This window comes from Pan paniscus, chromosome X, assembly GCF_029289425.2.
Source record: "Pan paniscus chromosome X, NHGRI_mPanPan1-v2.0_pri, whole genome shotgun sequence".
Classification (NCBI taxonomy): Eukaryota; Metazoa; Chordata; class Mammalia; order Primates; family Hominidae; genus Pan; species Pan paniscus.
Window position 1 is genome coordinate 42,224,482 of NC_073272.2, and position 27,600 is coordinate 42,252,081.

At 41.6% G+C, this 27,600-nt stretch overlaps 1 protein-coding gene across 3 annotated transcripts; it reads left to right on the forward strand.

The window, feature by feature from the left end:
- Nucleotides 1-544: 544 nt before the first annotated feature.
- ATP6AP2 (ATPase H+ transporting accessory protein 2) lies at nucleotides 545-26,307 on the forward strand. Of its 3 annotated transcripts, XM_003815371.5 has the most exons (9): nucleotides 545-783; nucleotides 8,676-8,806; nucleotides 10,923-11,054; nucleotides 16,940-17,035; nucleotides 17,218-17,355; nucleotides 18,371-18,424; nucleotides 19,282-19,431; nucleotides 20,452-20,571; nucleotides 25,230-26,307. In XM_003815371.5, exons 1-9 carry the CDS (start codon nucleotides 747-749, stop codon nucleotides 25,422-25,424), a joined length of 1,053 nt encoding a protein of 350 aa, XP_003815419.1. In that variant the 5' UTR covers nucleotides 545-746; the 3' UTR covers nucleotides 25,425-26,307. The 3 variants fall into 3 exon arrangements, with proteins under 3 accessions (XP_003815419.1, XP_034805511.1, XP_054962277.1); XM_034949620.3 differs by lacking the exon at nucleotides 16,940-17,035; XM_055106302.2 differs by lacking the exon at nucleotides 8,676-8,806 and having other exon boundaries at nucleotides 598-783.
- The last annotated feature ends 1,293 nt before the right edge of the window (nucleotides 26,308-27,600 follow it).

A 27,600-nucleotide genomic window follows, 5' to 3' on the forward strand; every position in this document is an offset into this window, starting at 1 on the left:
TAACCAGTAATACTTCTTTTAGTACAAGTATGTCCCATAAATTAATTGCGACATAATAACAAATAATCGTTGTTTACATGAAATTCAAATTTAACTGGGCGCCCTGTATTTTATCTAGCACCACTATGTGGAAGGCAGGGGTTCCCCGTTGCGCCTGGCTTCTTCCCAGTAGGTGCTCGGCGTCTGTATACTTGTTAGAGCGAAACCCCAACCAGCCCCGCCTTTCACAGCTGGCGTCCGTAGCCGGGCGGAGGCACACGACCAGGAAAGACAGACACCCTGGTTGGAGACCGTCGCTCGAGACTGGCAGAAAGATCTGCACTCGGGAGGCACCCTCACCCCGTGGGCTCCGGGACCCCTCGACTAGCTCCATCACCCATTCCGACTACCCCCATCACCCATTCCGACTACCCGCCCTACGCTCCACCTCTTGACCCGTCATCACCGACCGGGGGGCGGGACTGCCCGACTTTTCAATCCCTGCCTACCATTGGTAGAACTCTCCATCCGTTACTTTAAGTCCCGCCTATAAGGCTGTCGCTTCCCAGGTTACGTCCCTTCCGTAGGCCGCGGCGTAACTGGTGATTGGTGGAGAAAGCGGCAGCTGTCCCAGCGGAAGCGACGAAGGGACGGGACCCGGGAGCCTGGACGAGTCCGAGCGCGTCACCTCCTCACGCTGCGGCTGTCGCCCGTGTCCCGCCGGCCTGTTCCGTGTCGCCCCGCACTGCTGCGGCCGCCGCGGCACCATGGCTGTGTTTGTCGTGCTCCTGGCGTTGGTGGCGGGTGAGGAGCCGGGGGCCGGCAGGACGTGCCTGGGGAGGTCCTGCGCCGCGGGGCTTGGGGATCGGGGGCGGCCGCGGGCGAGTAGCTGCGAGGCAGGTGCCGCAGTGCGGTCCGTCAGCGGCGGCCTCGCCTCAGCTGCGTCCCCGTCAGCATCTTCTCCGGATCGGCCGTGGCGGCGCGGCCTCACGGGCCGCCGGGGCCGGGGCTGGGCTGCGTAGGGGGCCCCTGAGCCTGCCTCCACCCTCCACTTTGAGGGCGGCGCGTCCGGCCGGCTTCTTGCGCCTGAAAAGGCCCTTCAGAGTACGGAGATGCATTTGTCAGTGAACTGGGATTGAGTCGCAGCCCGCTGCGAAGAAGAGAAGGCAGACTTTTTAGCTGCCACTGGCTGCCACGATGTTTTTGCATTTGTATGGTGCCTACATTTCTAGTGGTTGTCATCAGTAATTGCTGAAATCCCTGCCCCTCCCTTCCCTTATGTATATTTCCGGATGCAAAAGTTGAGATGGAGTCATTATTTTTATATGACCTATATTTCTTAAGGCGAATACAAAGCACCTCTCAATAGTTTGTCACAGTTCCAAATTTTAAGGATTTGGAAACAGGATGTGAGTCGCATTTTTAGGGTCACATGTCAATAAATGGTAGCTTTCTGAGTAGAACCTAGATTCCTAAGCATTCAGCAAGAGGTGAAGAAATCAGCTAATACGTGGCCTCTTACTGCATATCATGTGGTAATGTATTTCATTTGACAGCAGTCCTTAGAAGAGGGCATCATCTTTGTTTTGCAGGGTGATCAACCTAAATAAATTACCCAACACTAAACAGGTAGTAGCAAAGCTGGATTTGATTTCAGATGAGGTGGTGCCAGCGCATCGGCCTTTTCCATTATGTATGTTGTGTTGCACAGGTAACGCTATTACTGTGTGAGAATGTGGGAGTGATGGGGACTGAGACTGGAGGCACAGACAGTAGTGAACAAGAGGCCAAGTTGAGAACGGCTTGGAGGAATGGGTGCTCTGATCTCAGTGTGTCAGTTTAAAACCTATGGGAGGCCGGGCGCCGTGGTTCACGCCTGTAATCCCGGCACTTTGGGAGGCCGAAGCAGGCAGATCACCTGAGGTCAGGAGTTTGAGACCAGCCTGGCCAACAAGGCAAAACGCCATCTCTACTGCAAATATAAAAATTAGCCGGGTGTGATGGGGCACACCTGTAATCCCAGCTACTCAGGAGGCTGAGGTACGAGAATCGCTTGAGCCCGGGAGGCGGAGGTTGCAGTGAGCCGAGATCGCGCCATTGCACTCCAGCCTGGGCGATAGAGCCAGACCTTGTCTCAGAAGCAAAAACAAACATACAAACAAACCAAAAACCTATGTGAGGTGTTGGGAGGTCCTGCTTGTGGAATGGCGATTTAATTCTGCACCAGTATGCTCTTGAAATCTGCGGATCTCTGTCCCTAGAGGTGCGGGGGTTTTGTGTGTTAATGATAGTTACGTTGTATCCATGCCCCAAACGTTTTCGAGTTCTTTGTTTCTTTCGTCTGTTTCTGGCTCTGGAAAGGTCTTTCTGATCTACTGAGATACTTTGAGGGAATTAATTTTAATTCAGTTTTTGAAATTTTAAAAATATTCCCTTTGATCCTGTGGTTTAACTGAACATCTATTGAGATTCCATGTTTTAATATTTTGACTGATATTATTTTGATTCAGTGAGGTATAGGCTTTTTTGTTTTGGGTCTGAGATAAAATAATTGCTTCTGCACATGGTTTGAACATGTTTTCCTTACTAGCATAGCCGAGTTCATACAGAACAAGAACCTGATCCTGTCAGCTTCTGAATTGCTCAGTCTTGTCAGATGAGGTTCAGTTATTATTTTCCACAATGACTAAATGTGATGTAATGGAAAACATCTTTAAGAGCTCTGACTTCTCTATTCCAGGCAGAAACAAAAATAGAAATCCTTTAAAACAGTGTTGCCAAACTAGAGAGAGAACTAGGGACCTAGAGAGAGAGGAAGGGAACTAGGATTTTGAATACCATATCATGAGGCGTATTTGATAAAATTCAGATATTTAGCCTGGAGAAGAAAGGCCAAGGGTGAACACATGGAATTTGAAGTGATGTCATGTAGAAGAAGAGGGAGATAGGATCCATTTTTTTTATTATTATTAATTGATTCCATCCACCATTCGTAGACGATAATAGCACAGTATAGTGGAGTTCCTAGAGGGAAGGACACTTAGCCCAGACTGGGGAGGCTGAGGAAAATTTCCCATGGGAGGTGCCTCCCAGGGCTAATGTGTTGAAAAGTTGGGGTGGGAAGAAAGGGTATTTGAAACAGAACAGCATGTGTAAAAGCATGGCGATGTGAGAGCAAAGGGGCAAGTAGTTTGGTGGGGCTGAAATGTACAGGATTAAGTTGGGGAGATACCAGAAATAAGGTTGATGAGGTTTCTTGGGTGTTAATGCTTTGGGTTTTGCCTCAGAGTCCCTGGGCAGTGAGAGAAGGCATTTAAGAAGAAGGGTGAATGATCAGATCTGTATTTTGAAGCAGTTATGGGAAAGGCTGGATTAGAGAGTGGCATGACAAGGGTCATAAGGCACCCAATTCTAGCAAACCTGGTGAGGGCCTGAAGAGTGTGCCCTGGACATAGAGGGGAAAGGATTTGTGAGATAAAAAAAAAAGATGAAATTCAGTGGCTAATTAGCTGTGTTGCTGAGGAAGATTTAAAGACGACTGATTCCAGCCACTGGGTGGAAGGTGGTATCATCCTTCAAGATAGAATACAGGAGAAGTGTGTGGAAAGATGGTGAATTGGGTGTGTTTTTGGTGTTTGCAGCCTTAGGAGTAGTTGGGCTCAGCCTGGGAGAGATGTAGGATAGGAAAGCAGTAAGAGTCAAGAATGGAGCCCTCAGATCTCCAAAGTGGAGTATGCTAGGTGATCCATTTGGATGCCAGATGAATGTACTAGAAATTCCATTTATATCCTTTTTGTTTTGTTTTTGAGACAGGGTCTCACTCCGTCACCCAGGCTGGAGTGCACTGGTGTGATCACAGCTCACTGCAGCCTCGACCACCCAGGCTCAAGCGATTCTCCCACCTCAGCCTCCCTAGTAGCTGGGACCACAGGCGCATGCCACCATACCCAGCTAATTTTTTGTTTGTTTTTGTAGAGATGAGGTCTCAAACTCTTGGGCTCAAGTGATCCTCCTCCTCAGCCTCCCAAAGTGCTGGGATTACACGCAGGTGTGAGCCATCGCACCCGGCCTCTATCTTTTTTTTTTTTTTTCCTTTTTTGAGACAGAGTCTTGCTCTGTCACCCAGGCTGAAGTGCAGTGGCACGATCTCGGCTCACTACAACCTCCGCCTCTGGGGTTCAAGTGATTCTTGTCCCTCAGCCTCCCAAGTAGCTGGGACTACTCTTGTTGCCCAGGCTGGAATGCAATGGCATGATCTTGGCTCACTGCAAGCTCCACCTCCCGGGTTCAAGTGATTCTCCTGCCTCAGTCTCCCGAGTAGCTAGGATTACAGGCATGCACCACCATGCCTGGCTAATTTTGTATTTTTTTAGTGGAGACGGGGTTTCTCCATGTTGGTCAGGCTGGTCTTGAACTCCCAACCTCAGGTGTTCTGCCTCTTGAGTAGCTGGGACTACAGGCATGCACCACCACATCTGGCTAACTTGTGTATTTTTTTGGTAGAGACGGGGTTTCACTATGTTCACCAGACTGGTCTCAAACTCCTGACCTCAAATGATCTGCCTGCCTCAGCCTCCGAAAGTGCTGGGATTACAGGCGTGAGCCACCACACCTGGCCTCATTTTTGTATTTTTAGTAGAGATGGGGTTTCGCCATTATGGCCAGGCTGGTCTTGAACTCTTGGCCTCAAGTGATCCGCCTGTCTTGGCCTCCCAAAGTGCTGGGATTACAGGTGTGAGCCATCATGCCTGGCCTATTTTTATCTTATCTCTTTTTGAATAATAATGGTCAGGTATTTTGTAGACTGTCCCTCAATTTGGGTTTATCTGATGTTTTCTCATTATTAGATTGGGAAAAATACTACACAGGTATCTCATCCTTTTTAAAATTTTTATTTTTGTATGCTTTGTAATATAGCACAAATCAAATACATAATCTATTACTATAGTAGAAGTATATACTTTACATGGAGAGGATGAGAGGGACAGAGAGAAGAAAGAAGGGCTACTTTCCAATTTTGGGCTGACAGGGTTGAAATCTAAAAAGTTTGGCTACCAGTGCTTTAAAGGACAGGAAGGGAAAGAAACAGAGGAGAAGCAGCCAAAGGGATTGCAAGGAAAACCAGGAGCCATGGCTGCATGAAGACCAAAGCAGGGGCTTTTCAAGGAGGGAGTTGCCAGTATCAAATGCTTTGGGAAGTTAGATAAAATTAAGGGATGGAAATTGCCTTTTGAGTTTGGGGAGTCGTTTCAGTGGCATGGTGGGCTTGGAAGGTGTGGGCGGCCAGGTGGGGTGGCTCACGCCTGTAATCCCAGCACTTTGGGAGGCCGAGGCAGGTGGATTGTTTGAGGTCAGGAGTTCGAGACCAGTCTGGCCAACGTAGTGAAACCCCGTCTCTACCAAAAAAATACACAAGTTAGCCAGACGTGGTGGTGCGTGCCTGTAGTCCCAGCCACTCAGGAGTCTGAGGCAGGAGAATCTCTTGAACCTGGGAGGTGGAGGTTGTGGTGAACTGAGATCCTTACCACTGCACTCCAACCTGGGTGACAGCAAGACCCTGTCTCAAAAAATAGAAATAAAAAAAAATTTAAAAATGTTGTGGGTTAAGTAGTAAACTTAAAATGAAGTATAGAAGCAAACGGTGGTTGACTGCTCTTCCTGGATTCTTCCTCTGAAGGGGAGCAAGGCTGGTAGCTGGTGGAGACTGGTAGGACCAAAGGAGGTTTTTTATGGTTTTAGTTATAGAATGGGAGTGCCTTGAGCGTATTTTTATGCTGAAGTGAAAGGGCCAGTGGAGAGGGAAAAAACTGGTGGTTTGAAGTGTGACTTCATTCATTCATTAACTCAACAAGTACTTATTGAGCACCAATGTGTCGGGCTCTGTTCTCAGCCCTGGGGATAGTGTGTGAACAAGACACACTGAAATCCCCGCCTTCATGGAGCTTGTATTCTATAGGGCCATCTTTTGATGGCTATTACCATATAGCCACCTCACTCCTGATGTGTTGTCTGTCCTAGAAGAGTGGCTTACTTAACAAACAGTGAAGGAACAAAGGTCCCTAAAAAGACTGAACACAGGATTGTCTCAGACTGGAGGAGGGACATCCCTGCCCTCATGTCTGGAGGGAGAGGAGTTACAGATAGGGGCTTATGCAGATAAATTTGTGGTGGGGAGAGGAAGCAGGTAGCTCAAGAAATTCCTCTGTTTTCTCTGTGAAGCTGGAGATGAGGTTATCTGGTGAGACTGAGTTGGGGAGTGATAGCATAGGAAGTTGAAAGTTAGGAAGCCCATTTCAGTTCAGTACAAGGAAAAGCTTTTCAAAGGACTAGAATGTTAGGAAAATGGAGCCAGTTGCTGGCAAATGTAGTTCATATATTGAGGTGGTGTCCCCATCACTGGTAGTATTGAAATAGAGGAGGGGTGACTTTCTGCCAGGTATCCCTGAGACATGCTTATACTTATAATAAGCAGAAGTTTGGACAAATGACCTTCCTCTGTATAGGAGTCCCTGACTCTAAGGTTTTCTAAAGCTCTGGGCTTCTGATGGACTGTTGTACAGGCATGGAAGTTGAAACTACGAAGCTGGGGCAAAGTTATTTGGTATAGGTTTGCCAGAATTGAATGAGTAGGGCCGTGTCTCAAAACAAGGGTATCTCCAAATCAAAATATGGTTTTTTAAATGTGTATGGTACCTGGGGCTGGGCGCGGTGGCTCACGCCTGTAATCCCAGCACATAGGGAGGCTGAGGCGGGCCGATCACTTGAGGTCAGGAGTTTGAGACCAGCCTGGCTAACATGGTGACACCCTGTCTCTACTGAAAATACAAAATTTAGCCAGGCATGGTGGCACACACCTGTAATCCCAGCTACTTGGGAGGCTGAGGCAGGAGAATCGCTTGAACCTGGCAGGCAGAGGTTGCAGTGAGCCAATATTGTGCCACTGCACTCCAGCCTAGGTGACAGTGTGAGACTCTGTCTCAAAACAAACAAACAAAATATGTGTATGGTTCTTGGGAAGCATAGGTCTCTTGGTTCCCCATTTTTCTTAGTGTTTGCAGTACTACTACTTTAGTGAACCAAGATATCTATCAGTTACAAAAGACCATTCCATTCTGCTAATTTTTTTGGTCTGTCTTCAGCTAGAGCAGTTTGGAAATTCCTGTTCTGACAGCTGTGCCGGATTGAAATTTGTAACTCCCGTGTATCAGCACCAACCTGAAGCCTTTTATTTACTGTCAATACTGCAACACCAAAACATTTACTGTTGCTTCCAACTTTATTTCCATCCCCTGTTAGTGGTACTTTCCTTAGGTCAAGAGAATAACACTGATTCTTTACTAAAGTCTAATTTTCCCATACTAGGTGTGGCTAACATTTGTTCTAGACTTGGAGCTCATTTTTTTAATAGGAACCCCAAATTAAAAAATCAGCCAGGCATGATGGCATGCATCTGTAGTCCTAGCTACTCAGAAGGCTGAGGCAGGAGGCTGAGGCAGGAAGATCACTTGGGCCCTGGAGTTTGAGGCTGCAGTGAGTCATGCAGACTCAAACTCAGCTTGGGTGACATAGCCAGACCCTGTCTCTAAAAAAATAACTAGGTACAAATTTCATCCTTAAATGTAAACAACCAATCGTGTTCACTTTGGTTGCCCAAAGACTACAAAAAGCTCAGGGGCTCTGCCCTTAGGCCTGGCAGTGAAGTAGTTCCCAAGCAGAGTTTCTGTTTTCAAGGGTGCTCAGGATTTGGAGAAAAGTTCCTTTCAGTAACTGAAATTAGCTACTTGTCCCTGTGTAAGCTAGACATCACTAGGTTAATAGATAATGGATGAAGAGGCCAAATACCTCATCCTTAGCTGTGGAGAGCTTATAAAATAGTCCCTTTATTCTCATCTTTATCTTTTAATCCCGAATCCTTAGACTAGTTGACTTTATCATTACAGAATACCTTTTCTTACCCTCTTGACATGTCAACTACAAATACTGTTTCCTGGACTTTGTTTCTAAAGTCTGAAGTGTTTTTATGTTTCTACTTGTGACATGTATGCCCCACCCCCCCAACATTTGACAGTCCTTATTTCACTAGGGTTGCCTATGGGACATAAGGAAAGATGTTACCTATCCTAAGACATAGTAACCTGGTAAAATCTTATAGTGAAATAATAGGAACTTTATGAATTTGCATTGTGTAGAAAGGATTGATGGTAGAAATAATTTAGAGATTTCAAGCTTCTTCCTTTTTAGTCTGTGCCTGGGCTTTGTTTTTTGTTTTTTAAATTTTGGAGCTATGCCACTGATTTCTAATTCCTGCCAAATTGCTACATGCCTCTTTAAGAGCCATCAGTAGGAAGGTGTCTATATCATTAGGAAACCCTGTTTTGTAGTTGTACCTTTGTTGATCTCTTTTTGAGACTTTTGTTTGTTTGTTTCTTGTTCTTATCAGGCAGACCCTGAACCAGAATAGGTTCAGAGAGGCTCTGATAGTTGTACTTTTGTTCCAGCAGAATGTGTGGACTTAAATTCTTAGAGTGATACTTTGAAAAAGAATTTGTTATTGTTTAGGACTCAGCATTTTGACCAGTCATAATTTAATATGCTAAGTCAGTGGTGAATGGGGAAACATGTATTATATTTAATAATTGTCAAGGTAAATGATTTATGATGTTGATAATTCATTTACTGATCTGTTTTCTTTTCAGGTGTTTTGGGGAACGAGTTTAGTATATTAAAATCACCAGGGTCTGTTGTTTTCCGAAATGGAAATTGGCCTATACCAGGAGAGCGGATCCCAGATGTGGCTGCATTGTCCATGGGCTTCTCTGTGAAAGAAGTATGTATATATTTTTTAAATGTTTGGAGCTGCTTTTAAGAACATTTTTACTGATTTCTGCTAATAGCCCAAAAAAGCATCAAACGAACGTAGGTACGTTTGGTACAGATTACAAAAGTTAAAAAGCTCATCTGGACCAGGCACAGTGGCTCACGCCTGTAATCCCGGCACTCTGGGAGGCCGAGGTGGGAGGCTCAGTTGAACCCAGGAATTTGAGACCAACCTGGGCAACATAGTGAGACTCCCATCTCAAAAATAAATGAATTAATTTTTTAAAAACCCATTTGTAGTTGGGAAGATTTTGGATGAGTGCTTCAAGCTTGGCTTCTGAAACAAATCATTAGAAATCATTAACTATATAATTATTTATTCATAGTAGTGAAATTCTTTGTATATTAGAGAATGCATCTGTCCTACTCTTAATAGGATATCTACTTTTTGGTTTTTTTTTTTAGTATAGGCGATAGATTCACTATGAATGATAAAATATATATGCATTATGCCTGAGGTTAGGAAAATAATGTGGTCAGTAGCCATGGGGCAGCCAAGGACCTTGGTTTCCTAGAATGAAGCTATGACCTGTTGTAGTAATTGGCTGCTTATGTGATTGTAGGGGGCAGGAGGGTCTAGATCCAGTCAATGTGAGAGATCGAAAGGTAAGGGCTCAGAAGAAAGGAAATACAGCTTGCTCGGTGCTATCATCTCCTTCTCTTTGTAAGTCTGGTGCTTTTGATGTGGTCTCTAGATTTATATCATCAGTCACTGAAAGGAACTTTTCTCCAAATCCTGAGCACCCTTGAAAACAGAAACTGTGCCTGGGAACTACTTCACTGCCAGGCCTAAGGGCAGAGCCCCTGAGCTTTTTGTAGTCTTTGGGCAACCAAAGTGAACACGATTGGTTGTTTACATTTAAGGATGAAATTTGTACCTAGTTATTTTTTTAGAGACAGGGTCTGGCTGTGTCACCCAAGCTGAGTTTGAGTCTGCATGACTCACTGCAGCCTCAAATTCCAGGGCCCAAGTGATCTTCCTGCCTCAGCCTCCTGCCTCAGCCTTCTGAGTAGCTAGGACTACAGATGCATGCCATCACGCCTAGCTGATTTTTTAATTTTTTGTAGAGACAGGGTCTCGCTATGTTGTCCAGGCTGGTAGGTCTTTAACTCCCGGCCTCAAGCAATCCTTTCTGCGTCAGCCTCCCAAAGTGCTGGGATTACAGGCACGAGCCACCACACCCAGCCTGTACCTAATTCTTTTTTTGTTTTGTTTTTTTTTTTTTTTTGCTACAGGGTCCCGCTCTATCACCCAAGCTAGAGTGCAGTGGCCTGATCTCGGCTTACTGCAACCTCCACCTCCCAGGTTCAAGAGATTCTCCCACCTCAGCCTCCCCGGTAGCTGGGACCACAGGCGTACAACACCATGCCCAGATCATTTTTATATTTTTTATAGAGACAGGATTTTGCCATGTTGCTCAGGCTGGTCTTGAACTCCTGGACACAAGGAATCTACCTGCTTCAGCCTCCCAAAGTGCTGAGATGACAGGCGTGAACACCACACCTGACCATCTAGTTCTTTACAACCTTAAACTTGACTACAGATGGCTATTAAAATAACTGAGAAATAATTATTAGTAAACTAATAATAGTTACTTTTAGTAGGAATTGTTTTATTTATAAAGAGCTTAGTCTAAAGAGGATGTTTTAATGACCATCTTGCTATGTCTCTGTGAAAGATAAAAGTGATGCGGTACATGAGGGCAAAAAATGATGTGGGGGAAGAAAATTTCCATGGCTACATGAAGAAAATATTTTGTGATCTGAAATTTGAAAGGTACCTATGTTTTGTTTACTTGCTTGCTTTTTTCCACAAAAGGTGTCAGATGACTTACTATTGGACTTTATTTCAAATCTGTAGAATTTTAAGAAAATGAAGAGGGTAGAAATCAGCATTCTTGATTAGGGGATTGCAACGACTGCCACAAATAAAATGTTTACTTTCCCTGTGAATTTTCCTTGTCAGTGTCATCTCAGAACCCCTTAACTCTGCTTATTAGATGTTATTGGGGAGGTGGGTTCCTGAGTTGATAATTAAGCACCGCTTTGTGCTTTTCAATGTTTAGGACCTTTCTTGGCCAGGACTCGCAGTGGGTAACCTGTTTCATCGTCCTCGGGCTACCGTCATGGTGATGGTGAAGGGAGTGAACAAACTGGCTCTACCCCCAGGCAGTGTCATTTCGTACCCTTTGGAGAATGTGAGTATTTATTATAAAAAATTAAAGGGATGCATTTTACATTTTCCCTTGTCAGCTGTCATTATGAATTGCATTCTAAACATACTTCTCTTATCTGTTTTTGATGCACAGTTTCTTTTGAAATTCTTTGACAAACACAATTTCTTTTTAAGAAAATTACATGGTGATTGTAATTAACTGAGGCTTGGCTGTTCTCTGTGGATGAGAGTACTGTTTAAGATAAGAGATAGAGAAATTGCCCCACTCAGAATAGCCAGAGGCTTGAAAAAGAGAGCCACTAAAGGAGAAACCAGTTGGGGTTGTATCCTGCTACCGTTTTTTTGGCCATTGTCTTGTCATCTTCCCTGCAGGATTTTACCTCTTTTCGTGTGTAAGGACACTGGAGGCTGCTTGCTGGCTCACTTACTCCTTCACTGGCTATTCAGGCAATGTGGGTGACTGTGCTGATCTAAGAGGCCCTCCTTCCATTATAAGCATATAGATGTGCTTGAAAGAATGTCACAAAAAACATTTTTACTAGCATAACTAAATTTGAATGCAAGAGGGGGTGGTACACACAGGTGTTACATATGGATGGAAAACTCAGAAGCCATAGTGGTGAGCAGAAGCTGACGCTGAAACTGTGTTTCCTGCAGAAAGCCAGGGACTAGAAATGCTGTCAACTTGTTCTTGAAAAGCAGACTAGTAAAACTAGTAAAGCTGGCTTGCTGCCCTTGGCTGTTGGACCCAAAGAGTCCCCTGAGAGAAATTAGAATTAGAATTATAGGCTTATGCTGTGCAGAGTGGTTCTTTCCAAATTCACATGACCTGCCCCATAGGGACATCTCCATAGCCAAGGGCTCCTTTGGTCAAATACGGAAGATGAGTGGAATTTACAAAGCACCTGAAGGAAAAAAAATGCCATGAGAAACAGGTGCAACAAACAGAATTCATCTCCTTAGAACTACAGAGAATAGGCCAATTTCCAAGAGATCTAAAAATACATACATTAAAATTGTGAAAAAAAGGGCCAGGCATGGTGGCTCACGCCTGTAATCCCAGCTTTGGGAGGCCAAGATGGGAGGATTGCTTGAGGCCAGGAGTTCGAGACCAGCTTGGTCAACATAGCAAGACCCTATCTCTAGGGGGAAAAAAAAAGAAAGAAAGAGAAAAAATTTGTGAAAAAAAGGAAGGAACAGAAACTATGAGGGAGTGTAAGACATTTTTGATACATGGTGCTTTAGCTGATATTCAAAATATTTCATAATTTATATTGTGATTCTTTAACCCATGAGTTATGTAGAAGTATTTTTTCCAAATGCATGGGTTTTAAAAAAGTAATTTCTAATTTTTAAATTTCTAAGTTCACTGCATTGTAATACTGTGGTCTATGTGATGCTGAAGTTTTGGGATTTTTTTTTTTTTTCAGACTTTCCTGTGGTCGAGTATAGATTATTTCCAAGCACACATGGCATACTTAGAAAAAATTACTGTGCAGTAATCCACAAGGCAAATCTCAACAAACAATAAAGAATCAGTGTCATATAAACTAACTTCTCTGACCACAATGCAGTTAAATCTGAAAATAATAATAAAATGATATCTTAAAAGGGTATTTGGAGCCCGGCACCATGGCTCACGCCTGTAATCCCAACACTTTGAGAGGCCAAGGCGGGTGAATCACTTGAGGCGAGGAGTCCGAGACCAGCCTGGCCAACATGGCTAAACCCTGTCTCTACTGAAAATACAAAAATTAGCCAGGCGTGGTGGCACGCATCTGTAGTCCCAGCTACTCAGTGGCTGAGGCACGAGAATTACTTGAAACTGGGAGGTGGAGGTTGCAGTGAGCTGGGATTGCGCCACTGCACTCCAGCCTGGGTGACAGAGCGAGACTCCATCTGGGAAAAAAAAAAAAGGTATTTGGATCAACATTTCTCCTTTCCCCATCCACCCGTCTCCCCCAGCGTCTTCTAACCATCATTCTACTCTACTTCTATGAGTTCAACTTACAAGTGAGGTCATGTAGTATTTGTCCTTCTATGCCTGGCTTACTTCACTTAACATAATGTCCTCCAGGTTTATCCATGTTGCAAATGACAGTTTCCCACGCTTTAAAGGCTGTATAGTATTCCATTATGTTTATATACCACATTTTCTTTCTGCTTTTTTCTTTTTTTTTTAAGACAGAATCTTGCTCTGTCGCCCAGGTTGGAGTGCAGTGGCGCAATGTCATCTCACTGCAACTTCTGCCTCCTGGGTTCAAGGGATTCTGGTGTCTCAGCCTCCTGAGTAGCTGGGATTACAGGTGCGTGCCACCACGCCCAGCTAATTTTTTGTATTTTTAGTAGAGATGAGGTTTCATCATGTTGGCCAGGCTGGTCTCGAACTCCTGAGCTCAGGTGATCCACCCACCTCAGCCTCCCAGTGGATCTCAGTGCTGGGATTACAGGCGTGAGCCACTGCACCCAGCTGCACATTATCTTTATCCATTCGTTTGATTATGGACACCGAGGTTGCTTCCATCCATATCTTAGAAATTGTAAATAGTGCTGCAGTGAACATGGGAGTGCAGATATCTCTTCAGCATACTGACTTCAATTGCTTTGGATATATATACCCAGAAGTGGGCTTGCTGGATCATGCTTTAGTGATCTATTGCACAAAATGGTGACTATATTAAATAATAATGCATTGTGTATTTCAAAATTGCTAAAGGAGCAGATTTTAGATACTTTTACCACAAAAAAAATATAAGTATGTGAGGTGATGGATTTGTTCATTAGCCTGATTTAATCAGTCTACTTTGTAAACTTATAACAAAACATAACATTGTACCCCATAAATATATACAGTTACTATTTGTCAGTTAAAAATAAAATAAAAAGTATTTGGAAATAGTAACAAACAGAAGATAACAACTCCTCAGATTTAAAGCATATGGAACACCCAGTAGGCAAAAGCCAGATCCATACCTACATATGGTGAAATTGAAGAGTCATCAAGGAAATGGAAAATCTTAAAAGCTATGAGGGAGAAAAGACACTGTCATTACAAAGGAATGAGAGTAGAAGGAAAGCAAGGAAAATGTAGTGATTGTGTAGTATGAGCTAGGCTGAGTATTATTTGCATTGTCATAATAATGAAATGATGCTGATCAAGTGAAAATTTTGATATAACTATTGGGAGAGTGGGGAAATAGAAACAGAAGCAGAGCGCATGGATGGCTCAGCGCATGGATGGGGCAGTGGTTGGTGATGTGAGAGAGCTAAAGCCTCATTTTCTATAATGGATAGTAAATAGACAAGGCCTAAAATTGAAAAATCAGGAGATGTAATTTAAGTGTCTTATTTAGAGATGTTAAAAGCAAAAAAAGTCAACAAGAAAAGATAGTTGGAATAGATGCACTCCTAAATAATTCATGGGTTGAGGAGGAAATCACTGTGGAACTTTTTAAATTATTTGGAACTGAGTAACAATGAATGTAGCATTTATTTACAAAATTGGGAGGTGCAGCTAACGTGGTAAGAAAAGGGAAATTTATAGCCTTAAATGCATGTTTTAGACAATTTAGGTTGTCTAAGAATGGAAATTAATGAGCTAAAGAAAGCGGAAGAACTTCAGAGTAAATACGCATAAAGTAGAAGGAAGAGAACAATACAGATCAAAAGGCAGATTATTTCACAGGGAGCATTTAAGTCATTTTTTATGTGATTTCTGTGAAAATCATTGCAGAAGATTTTCTTTAAAATTATAAAAATCCAAAATGCCATTTTGAGATTTTTATTAGCATGTAATCCAGAAATAAAGATTTAAAAACAGACTAGCCTCATTTTACATGAGAAGAAGCTGTGCTGTGTGAGGAGCTCATTTTATTGCTTGGCCCTGGTTGGCTGCTCAATGCTTTTCCTAGCAGAAGATGGTAAATGAGATAAAAGATTCAGGGGCAAACCCCACAAAACATAAAAATCAGAGTATCTTAGAATTCCATTTAACGAAGCTTCCATTTGATTAGCTAGCTGTTTTAGTTAGAATTTCAAGTCATACAGGTACAGAAATTTGAGGACAGATATGCATCTCCCTTACAATACAGTGAGAGAAAAACCATCATTCGATATTAAGCAGCCAAGCTTTTTACTTTTTGAGCTTAGCTGCCTATATAATTATTTCTTTTCCTTCATTGGTGTTCATTTGATTCATGAGCTGCTTCAATTTGATCGCTATGGACATGGTTCCTAATCTTCAACTTTCCTGAACCGAGCGCCATTTCACTAAGTGAAGTGAGGCTGGAAAGTTTGCATCATTTGCTCATGTATTCCCCTCACAGCCTGAGGAGGTAAACTCTATGATCGCTAAAGGAAAGCACCTATAGATGATTCAGGGCGGCTGCTAGCAGTATGCTTTTGCAACTTTGAACTCTCTTCCCCCTCTTCACTTACTCATTAACTCATTTTGAGAGAATTTGGGGAAGAGTTAATAAGCATCTTGAGTAAGAGAAAAAAATTATTTCATTTCACAGAATCATAAAATTGATCACTTAATATTGATGCTGGGCCTGGGCATGGTGGCTCACGCCTGTAATCCCAGCACTTTGAGAGGCCAAGGCAGGCAGATCACATCAGGCCAGGAGTTTGAGACTAGCATGGCCAACTTGATGAAACCCCATCTCTACTAAAAATACAAAAATTAGCCAGGCGTGGTGGTGCGTGCCTGTAATCCCAGCTATTCAGGAGGCTGAGGCAGGAGAATCACTTGTACCTGGGAGGTGGAGGCTGCACTGAGCCGAGATCACGCCACTGTACTCCAGCCTGGGCAACAGAGTGAGGCTCTGTCTCAAAAAAAAAAAAAAAGTGATGCTGGGATTTTATCAGTAAGACATAATCACATTGATTTCTGCCTGTATCATATTAGCGTTACTTTGCTACTTGTAAACATGAATCTTTAAGTAGTAAGGGAACTACTGAATGAAAGATCAATGTAAGAAATCTCCATTAAAACAAAAACCTGACTGTACTGCTTGTTTTAATACAGTAATACTGGGAATGAAATAATTTTTTTAGGGGAAAAATAACTGTAATTTGTTTTTTAAAATCATGTACTGCAAAACAAATCTATGGGGATAGAAGTCAGAATTTTCGTTACCCTTGAGGGTGGAGGTAGTACTTCGAGGGCGCTGATAGTGTTCTGTGTCGATCTGGCTGGGCTACCTGAGTGCATGCATGTGTAAACATTTGTTGAGCTGTTACCCCAAGATTTGTATACTATATTATATGTATTTTGCACTTTAATAAAAAAATTGAAGGAAAAAAGTAGGTCTTATCACCATTGGTTATTTCAACCTAATAATATCAACATGTCCTAAGATAAAGGCTTCAAAAACCTTGTGACATACTTAACACCTTATCTAAGAGTCTTTAGGCTATCTGAAGACAAATGTTAAATCTCATTAAACATTTTTAAAATTTTGAAATGAAAGATGAATTCCATTTTTATTTCAATTAAATTCAATACTCAGATTCCTCTAACCGTCTCTTAAATGCAAATTAAATACTTTATTGTGGAATATGCATTCATCGTGGCACATTTAGTCAATATTGAAACCAAATGTATTGCTGCTTCAAATACATGAATGACCACCAGAAAATGGCTTGTGCTAGATATAGTGTTGTGTCCATCAGGTTTAAGTTATTTTCCACTGAGGCACGTTGGGAGATACAGACTTGGCTTACCAGGGGGCTGTTTAATCTTCTGTGCCCTCAAAAGGGCTTGTTTGGAAATGATTTCGGGCTTCTAAATTTCCATAGAAAGTGCTGGAAAAAAGTTTAAGGCTTCTTTTTAAATACCATCTGAATGATTTTTCTTCCCACTTTGGTTCACATAATAATTGCGTTCTTACTCTTAAATTTCAGGCAGTTCCTTTTAGTCTTGACAGTGTTGCAAATTCCATTCACTCCTTATTTTCTGAGGAAACTCCTGTTGTTTTGCAGTTGGCTCCCAGTGAGGAAGTAAGTGATAAGGGTTTTATTCAAGACATTTTAAAAAATAAGCTTTTATTATTTGAAAATTATGAAATGTAATTTTATTATGAAAATATAAAACTAATTTATGAACAATGTTGTCATACCTCTGGGTATTGGAACTAATCTGTAGAATTTGAGCAACTTAAAATTTTCTGTTCTTCTTACAGAGAGTGTATATGGTAGGGAAGGCAAACTCAGTGTTTGAAGACCTTTCAGTCACCTTGCGCCAGCTCCGTAATCGCCTGTTTCAAGAAAACTCTGTTCTCAGTTCACTCCCCATCAATTCTCTGAGTAGGAACAATGAAGTAAGTGCAGTTATTCAATGAATACATGAATATCATTAATTTCCCTCTTTTTAAAAAATAGAGACAGGGTCTCACTCTGTTGTCCAGGCTGGTCTTGAACTCCTGGCCTCAAGCAATCCTGTCTTGGCCTCCCAAAGTGCTGGGATCACAGGCTTGAGCCACTGCATCCAGCCTCCCATTCCTTATACTACTTGAAATTTTGGAAATTTTGGTATTTTAGAAAGTGAAAAATTGTGCACATTTACTGCTGGTGTAGATTCTTCTTTAGTGTAATTTTCTTATGACTCTCATGAATAAACTGATCCTTTTTGTGAGTTGAGCTGTGGTAAATAACATCACATTTTAGCACGAGGGTTGCCACCTATTAATTCAAACAAGCCAGAGGTCATAGATCTACTTGGTGACTGGTGGAGCTGTGTGGATCTGGTAACTTGGGAGCCATTGTTCACTGCCTCTGCTGATTTGTTGCCACATTTTTCTCATTCATTCTGGACATTGCAGTGGAGGGAGCCCCCTCTACTTTTGACTCCTGTCCTTCAGTTTCTCCATCTGCTCATGCGCCCTCTTAACCATGTGGCATGCCACTTTCGTGGTGGCCTCCCCTCTTTATTTGCTGTGGATGACCAGGGCCATCATCCTTTATTCTCTGATGTGGAAACTATTCAAGGGAAGTGAGCAAACTGGGCCAATGGTAGGATGTCATTGCAGAGTGCCAGGATATCCTGATGCTTTGAAGGAAAACCACTGGAGAACTTGGATGCTTTATCATGGTTTTGCCAAAAATATAGCTATTGAGTGGCAGTCACTGTGCTAGGGAATGGCCATCACCTTTTTGTTAGGAAATAATGTTTTATATGCATTTTCAATTGAAGCAAACATACCAAATGGAAGATAATTATATAAATTCACTTATATGATCAACATTTGTAATATCCTGTGCCTTGCTTGGTAAATGGCAAATAAAGATCTCTGGTGCACATTTAAAAGAATGCTCTTTTTTTTGGGCTCTCTGAAGGTTGACCTGCTCTTTCTTTCTGAACTGCAAGTGCTACATGATATTTCAAGCTTGGTAAGTAGGCTGCTCTAATTTTTTAGTTCCATTTATTTTGGTTTCTAGAGAATCCTTGAATAATAGTAAAGGCAGTTGAAAAGTTTGATTAAGTATGCCCTAGATTTATGATCCCATGAAAATTGAAAAATTAGTGGCAGTATTGGGAATTTTGAACACATCCATGTTATAGTCAAATTATTTTGCATTTCTGCTTTTTAGGGAGAGACAGCATATCTTCCAAGAACACAAGCCTGGGCGTAAGAACACCCTGGCCATAGTCCTAACTTGGCTGTTGATTTCTTGTGAGACTTAATTCCTATCTATATCTTTGGGCCTAAAATAGAAATAATAGTTTGGACTAATAATGCTGTCAGTCAAGTCAAGAAGGGACGAAATCCGTCTGAAGGGTATTTTTTTGGTGAATGATTTTTTAAAAATCATCCTTGTTACTGAAATAGAAATTCTTATCTGTTTGCTACCTTCTGAAGTTGTTTTCCAAACTTTTTCAACAGGTGTTGGTTCGGGGAGTCTGGAAGTGTAGTGCATTCCTGGGATCAAACTGGTCCAGCCATCTGTTCTTTCATACGTTGGCCCATACCTGAGTTTTTAAAACTGAGGAATTTTGTTGAAAGCTTTTATTAAATATCCAAGGAGTCTTGTACTGCTCCTAAACATGAGATTCGTGTTGGATTTATCAGAAACGCTTATTCAAACCAGTTTCTTTTGCCACCATTTTAGACTATTTGCATGTTGTGGTACACTGGTATGGTTTAGTTTAGCCTAGTTTAGTTAGGCATAAAACTTTAACTGGCTGTGTTTGACGTCTTTCATCTTACTTTATCCGCTACCTTTTTTTGTTTGTTTGTTCTCCTAAGCTGTCTCGTCATAAGCATCTAGCCAAGGATCATTCTCCTGATTTATATTCACTGGAGCTGGCAGGTTTGGATGAAATTGGGAAGCGTTATGGGGAAGACTCTGAACAATTCAGAGATGCTTCTAAGATCCTTGTTGACGCTCTGCAAAAGGTAAATATCAATGCGACATGAGAGGTTGGAGTATGACCATTTCACTTTTAGCCTCTTAATAGAAAAATCTGCTGTTTCAAACACTGTTGATTGAACTCTTATTTGCCTTCTTTGGGGCTCCTCTAATTATACTGGCCAAGGATGGAGTAGGGTCAAAAATGTATATTGATATATTTCTTCCTAATGCTAGAAAGAACAGCATTAGGAAAAGTTATCTCACACAAAGCTTTACAAAATTATTGTGGTAAAATATATATAACATAAAATTACCACTTTAACCATTTTTAATTGTACAGTTCAGTGGTATTAAGTGCAAGTACGTTCACATGTTGTACAACCATCACCATCTTCTATTTCTAGAACTTTTTCATCTTCCCCAACTGAAACTCTGTACCCCTTAAACACTATGAGATAACTGAAGTAGAACACCCAGCACAGTACCAGACAGTAGATGCATAATAAATGCTAGTTCCCCTCTGCCCTTGAAGTTCTTCACCTGCATCCTTTCAGTGAGGCTTCATATTTTAATCTTTATAGATGTTTGTGATTAACCAGAGACCACTTAGGAAGATTTCTTCATTTCTCTTTCCAACTTCCCTTCCTCCAATTTATATGCTGACAAATTCAGTCTCTTCTTAAAGTAATTTTATTCTGAACATTTGAATATATGTTAAAGCTTAACACTTTTCTGTATAGTTGAGCAAAATCAAAACCTTTAAGACTTGCTTATTGTAAGATGTAGTATATTTCATGAGCCAGGAGGTAAGTGTACATTGTTCTTGTAGCTGCACAAAAACTTTAAAAATAATTTTAATAAGTATGTGACTCACTGCATAAAATGATAAGTAGTGAGGTAATGCATATGTTAATTAGCCAATGTGGACTTAAGCCATTCCACAATGTGTACATATTTCAAAACAATATGTTGATGTGATAAATATATATGATTTTAATTTGTTAATTAAAAATGAAAAAAGTACATAGTTGAGATTCCCAATAATGTTAATAACTAACTTTCAGTTTGCAGATGACATGTACAGTCTTTATGGTGGGAATGCAGTGGTAGAGTTAGTCACTGTCAAGTCATTTGACACCTCCCTCATTAGGAAGACAAGGACTATCCTTGAGGCAAAACAAGCGGTGAGTATATTTTGAGATCCTGCTTTAAAACTGTAAAATTAACTTCTTATAAAAAAAAATATCACCTATGGGTGACATGAATGAGCAGTCAGTAAATCTGAAAAACAATTTCAGTTAAAACATAAGCTTCTTGTTCACATACATATGTGTGCTTTGCCAGTGATAATCAGTTCTTTAGGGTTATAATCAGATAATGCAAGAATTTGAATTAGGGATAAAAGTAAATCTGTCCAAGATTATAATTCAAATATCAGTACACACAAGGAGATATCAGAAGTTAATGTGGCGCCAGGTGCAGTGGCGTGCATCTGTAATTGCAGCTTCTCAGGAGGCCAAGGCAGAAGGATTGCTTTAGCTCAGGAGGAGTTTGAGGCCAGTCTGAGGAAACATAGCAAGACCCTGTTTTGAAAAAAAAAAAGAAGTGAATGTGTGCGAGAGTGGTGTGGTGCCCACATCCTATGGGCTCTGCTTTTCTAGCAGGCACATTGTCTTTGTGGCACAGTCCCTCACTTACTGAGATCCTCTGTGTGCACCTCTTTATGATTTTGATTTACTTAACAGTTTTTTTGGGTATGGATCTTGCTTTGATTTTAAGCATTTAGAGGGTTAGGGTTAAGCATTACCATGGTTGCTGGCCATGGTAAAATACATATCTGTTTATGTGTATGTACGTGCACATTTACATACAAACATATATACTTACAGCTGCAGCAGAACCTAGGGAGGGTGATGGGAAAGAGTAGTGTAGATGCTCCCTAACATCCTACGTCTGAGAACATTGCTTAGGGCTGGCTGTATCACTTGCAGCAGATAGATATCCACTCAATTACATACACCTCCGCTTCAGACCCATTTGCAGCCCTCACCCTGCTCAGTTTTACTGATGTCAGTGTGGGACTTGGAGTCAGAAGGTCGAAGCCAGTGCCTGTTTGAGATAGTATAGCGATTACTGGTTTGAGATTGTTTCTTTCTAAATTAAATTGGGGATGGAAGGACCTTTGTTTCAGACCGCATGTCAGTCTAGACAACCACCCAAGATTTCCCACCATAAAACATCTAGAAATGCTGGATAAAAATAAAGATCTTTTAAAAAGTACATAGTTTGGGCTGGGTGTGGTGGCTCACGCCTGTAATCCCAGCACTTTGGGAGGCTGAGGCGGGCGGAACACCTGAGGCCAGGAGTTCTAGACCAGCCTGGGCAACATGGTGAAACCCCGTCTCTACTAAAAATACAAAAATTAGCCTGGTGTGGTAGCGGGCACCTGTAATCCCAGCTACTTGGAAGGCTGAGGCAGGAGAATTGCTTGTACCCGGGAGGCAGAGGTTGCAGTGAGCCAAGATTGCGCCACTGCACTCTAGCCTGGGAGACACAGCGAGACTCCGTCTCAAATAAAAAAAAAATTACAAAAATAAAAATACATAGTTCAGCTCGCAAGAAAGGGAAATTCTCTTACAGAGTAAATAAAGAAGAGGAGGCCGGGTGCGGTGGCTCACACCTGTAATCCCAGCACTTTGGGAGGCCGAGGTGGGTGGATCACAAGGTTAGGAGTTCGAGACCAGCCTGGCCAACATGGTGAAACTCCGTCTCTACTAAAAACACAAAAAATCAGCCGGGCGTGGTGGCGCACGCCTGTAGTCCCAGCTACTTAGGAGTCTGAGGCAGACAAATCGCTTGAACCCGGGAGGCGGAGGTTGCAGTGAGCTGAGATTGTGCCACTGTACTCCAGCCTGGGTGACACAGTGAGACTCCATCTCAAAAAAAAAAAAAACCCGAATGTGGTAAGCAGGCCGCCCTAAGGATATTTGCCAGCTGTTTCACCAAGAGTCCTTTGGTGCCTTGTGTGTGGGGGATGGGAACGGACAACTCCAGATAAAGCTGGGGACCCCGAGAGAGCTGTGCCCTCAGTGAGAGGGTAGACTGGAAATTTTTGCCCACCAGCACAGGGAAACAGAAAGGCACCTGGGCTCTGGGTGGTCAGCACATGTGTTGAGAGTGGGGATGCCTCCCAGAGAATTCTTTTTTTTTTTTTTATTTTTTATTTTTTGGAGATAGGATCTTACTCTGTCACCCAGACTGGAGTGCAGTGGCACAATCTCACCTCACTGCAGCCTCCACCTCCCAGATTCAAGTGATTCTCCTGCCTCAGCCTCCTGAGTAGCTGGAATCACAGGCATGCACCACCACACCCGGCTAATTTTTGTACTTTTAGTAGAGATGGGGTTTTACCATGTTGGCCAGGCTGGTCTTGAACTCCTGGCCTCAAGTGATCTGCTCACCTCCGCCTCCCAAAGTGCTGGGATTACAGGTGTAAGCTACCATGCCCGGCCTATGAGATTTCTTTTTAGGGTGATAGAAATGTTCTAGAATTAGACTGTGGCGATAACTATGAAACCACTAAAATTCCTTGACTTGTACACTTAAAATGGGTAGGAAAAAGAACATGTTTATCAAAAAAAAAAAAAAAAAAAGGAAAGAAACAAAGAGGTCTTCATGGGCGTGAAATCCTTTAACGTTTGCCTCAGCTCTGAGCTCCCCACAGGTAAATATGCATGCCTGTGTACCCATTCTCTCCTACATTTGAAATCACTCTCTTCCATTAGTTTAAGGAGACAGGAGTTTAAGGAACATTTACTGAGTACTCACAACATTCCAGGTGCTGGGGCTGTAGGGACAAATAGATCTCGGTTACATTTTCGTTCTCATCCTCACTGCCAGGCACCCTGCCCGCATTTCTCCCACCTCATTTGGCTGCCGCCTCCTAACTTGTCTGAACTCGTCTGTCTCTCTGCTTCCCAGCTGGCTCCTCCCAAATCCATCCTACACATTGTCATCAAAGTTATCTTTTTTCTTTTCTTTTTTTGAGACAGGGTCTCGCCCTGTCCCAGGCCGGAGTGCAGCGGCGCAATCATAGCTCACTGTAGCCTCAAACTCCTGGGCTCAGGTGATCCACCTGTCTCAGCCTCCTGAGTAGCCAGTTCTATAGGCTTGAGCCACCACACTCAGCTAATTTTTAATTTTAATGTTATGTTTTTAAGACAAACCTGATCATGTCACTCACTTTCTGCCTAAAGCTTGTCAATGGCTCCTTATTGCCCAGAGGCTCATGTCAGATTTTCTGTAGCTTCCCTGCTTCTAGCTTCATCTCCTGCTGTGTTCCTACTTTTAAAATTCTCTAGCCAGAATGAATGATATTTCCCAAACAGTGCCTTTGTCAGAATGAATTCAGTTTCCCAAACAATGTTTTTACACAGCTCTGTATTTTAAAAAAAGTGTTAAGTGGATCATACATACATAAGTATATAACATATTTAATACTAGTTATTTAAATAATAAAAATAATAACACTGTATAGCTCTGTTTTCACATGGCTATAAAGAACTACCTGAGACTGGGTAATTTATAAAGGAAACAGGTTTAATTGATTCACAGTTCCACATGGCTGGGGAGGCCTTAGGAAACTTACAATCATGGAGGAAGGGGAAGGGGAGGCAGGCACCTTCTTCACAAGGTGGCAAAAGAGAGAGAAAGTGGCACACTTTTAAACCATCAGATCTCATGAGAACTCAGTATCATGAGAACAGTATGGGGGAAACTGCCCCCATGATCCAATCACCTCCCACCAGGTCCCTCTCTCGACACGTGGGGATTACAAATCGAGATGAGATTTGGGTGGGGACACAGAGCCAAACCATATCAATAGCTTAAGAGAATGCTTGCTCCTTTGAAGCTCCCTATTTTCTCCCTCTACCCTCCCTCATCCAGAGGTAACTGCTGTCCTGGATATCATGTTAATCCCTTGCTTTTCTTTACAGATTGACTGCATATGTATTTGTTCTTAAACAGTGTTGTTTGGTTTTGCCTGTATTTGAATTTTATATAAATTGAATCATACTACATGTATTTTTCTGTGTTCTTTGTTCAGTATTCTTTTTAAGATTCACTCAGGCTGACAAATGTAGCTGTAGTTTAGTCATTTTACTGTTACATATTCTGCTGTAGGGATATACCACAATTCCATTCTGTTGATGATTTTTTTTTTTTTTTTTTGAGACAGAGTTTTGCTCTTGTTGCCCAGGCTGGAGTGCAATGGCACAGTCTTGGCTCACTGCAACCTCCACCTGCCGGGTTCAAGCAGTTCTCCTGCCTCAGCCTCCCGAGTAGCTGGGATTACAGGCACCTGCCACGCCTGACTAATTTCGTATTTTTAGTAGAGACGGGGTTTCACCATGTTGGCCAGGCTGCTCTGGAACTCCTGACCTCAGGTGATCTGCCCGCCTTGGCCTCCCGAAGTGCTGAGATTACAGGCATGAGCCACTGTGCCCGGCCTTGCTGCTGATATTCTTATATATGTCTCTTGGTACACATATAGAAATTTTCCCTAGCGTATGGACTTACTGGATCACAGGATATGCACACCTTCAACTTTATTAGGTATTGTCCAGTTTTCCCAAGCATTTGGACTGGTTTATACTTCCACCATCAGTGCAAGTGTTGTCTCCACAAAGGTGCTCCTTCTTGCTTCCTCCTAGTATAAGTAGCTGTTATGCCACTTATGAAGAAATGTTTGTTAGACAAATGAATCACAGTCACTAGACTGGGATAATTTCCTATCTTAAAATTCTTCCCTCTTGATTTTTCTTTCTTTTCTATATTGTAGAAGAACCCAGCAAGTCCCTATAACCTTGCATATAAGTATAATTTTGAATATTCCGTGGTTTTCAACATGGTACTTTGGATAATGATCGCCTTGGCCTTGGCTGTGATTATCACCTCTTACAATATTTGGAACATGGATCCTGGATATGATAGCATCATTTATAGGATGACAAACCAGAAGATTCGAATGGATTGAATGTTACCTGTGCCAGAATTAGAAAAGGGGGTTGGAAATTGGCTGTTTTGTTAAAATATATCTTTTAGTGTGCTTTAAAGTAGATAGTATACTTTACATTTATAAAAAAAAATCAAATTTTGTTCTTTATTTTGTGTGTGCCTGTGATGTTTTTCTAGAGTGAATTATAGTATTGACGTGAATCCCACTGTGGTATAGATTCCATAATATGCTTGAATATTATGATATAGCCATTTAATAACATGATTTCATTCTGTTTAATGAATTTGGAAATATGCACTGAAAGAAATGTAAAACATTTAGAATAGCTCGTGTTATTATGGAAAAAAGTGCACTGAATTTATTAGACAAACTTACGAATGCTTAACTTCTTTACACAGCATAGGTGAAAATCATATTTGGGCTATTGTATACTATGAACAATTTGTAAATGTCTTAATTTGATGTAAATAATTCTGAAACAAGAGAAAGGTTTTTAACTTAGAGTAGCCCTAAAATATGGATGTGCTTATATAATCGCTTAGTTTTGGAACTGTATCTGAGTAACAGAGGACAGCTGTTTTTTAACCCTCTTCTGCAAGTTTGTTGACCTACATGGGCTAATATGGATACTAAAAATACTACATTGATCTAAGAAGAAACTAGCCTTGTGGAGTATATAGATGCTTTTCATTATACACACAAAAATCCCCGAGGGACATTTTGAGGCATGAATATAAAACATTTTTATTTCAGTAACTTTTCCCCCTGTGTAAGTTACTATGGTTTGTGGTACAACTTCATTCTATAGAATATTAAGTGGAAGTGGGTGAATTCTACTTTTTATGTTGGAGTGGACCAATGTCTATCAAGAGTGACAAATAAAGTTAATGATGATTCCAAATTTGTGTCATTGTAGTACTAAATCTATTTTATATTGTAAAACCCTAACAAAACAGGCTTTTCTTTCATCAGGATTGGCTGTTTTGTTGTACAGATAATTTCATGCTGTTTCTTTTACACTTGTTTATTCTCACTGCCTCCTGAGATTTAGTACTAATGTAAGGAAGGCATTTTAATTACCATTCTTGTTACTGAATTTATATAGGATATATGAGAAATGCATACTTTATGTAGGAAAGGGTTACATTTTTCTATAGCTTTTTTTTTTTTTTTTTAATTAAAAACATTTTAGAGACCAGTCTTGCTATGTTGCCAGGCCGAACTCCTGGCCTCCAGTGATCCTCCTACCTCAGCCTCCCCAGTAGCTGGGATTACAGGTGTGCACCACTGCACCCGGCCCTGTAGCATTTTTAAAGATGAATAAGCAACTAATTGGTTAGAATATGAAGGACTGTCTCAGGTAAAGGTTTAAGGTAACAATTTGTTTTCTTTGTCAAAAAACAGAATCTTTAACTTCATTATTATGTAGCAAGATTATTTTAGTATGAGCATTGTAGCCCTGACCCTGGGATCCTTCCTTGTATTTAGTATTAGCTGTTTCTGCATCTTCTTTGCAAAGATCATCAAATTATTTATAAATAGCATTGAGTTTGGCAGGTTTGAGAAGGTAGGGTTTATTTAGTTGTCAATTACTGCAAGATGCCCTTGACAATTACAGTTTCAAACCCCCATAGAGTGAAGGAAATGTTGGTTTTCTTTTTGCCTCTCATTGAAGTATAAATAATAGGGAAACTGATACTCAGCTTCACAGGGAAGAAAAACTACATTGTTCTAAAATCACTCTTCCATCCCTACTTCCTGCCAGAGTGATGGGGGTGAGGGTTTTCAGCTGTTTATCACCAAAACAGTTCCCACTCTGACCCCATGGAACGCAACACTGCCTAAGTGTAGGGAGCAGGAACCTATCATGCGTCAGGGTGATTAGAATCCATTTGTCTTTCACAACTTTCTTATATAAACATTGCCGGAGAAGTTAGATTGTTATGATTAAATATGAAATAAACCAATGCCTTTTTAATTTAAAACTGATGAGACTTTAAGTTCTAGGGGAAGAAAAAAAAATTAATTACATGACAGCACTAATCCATATAGGGTAAATGGCATCAGCATCCTTCTATCTATGTTAGGCAGAGAGCAATTCATTAAAATAAATGTTCTGCCAAGATTATTATACCTGTTGCTGATGATTTGCTCTTAAGTCTAATTTGTTCAGGAACATAAATCACAGTGTCGA

What these genes read in the sequence shown, in the direction of transcription:
- ATP6AP2 (XM_003815371.5), top strand. Translation starts at nt 747, where the DNA reads ATGGCTGTGTTTGTCGTGCTCCTGGCGTTGGTGGCGG. An exon ending in TTGTTGACGCTCTGCAAAAG is followed by an intron (nt 19,432 to 20,451) that starts GTAAATATCAAT and finishes ACTAACTTTCAG; the next exon opens with TTTGCAGATGACATGTACAG. An exon ending in TCCTTGAGGCAAAACAAGCG is followed by an intron (nt 20,572 to 25,229) that starts GTGAGTATATTT and finishes TCTATATTGTAG; the next exon opens with AAGAACCCAGCAAGTCCCTA.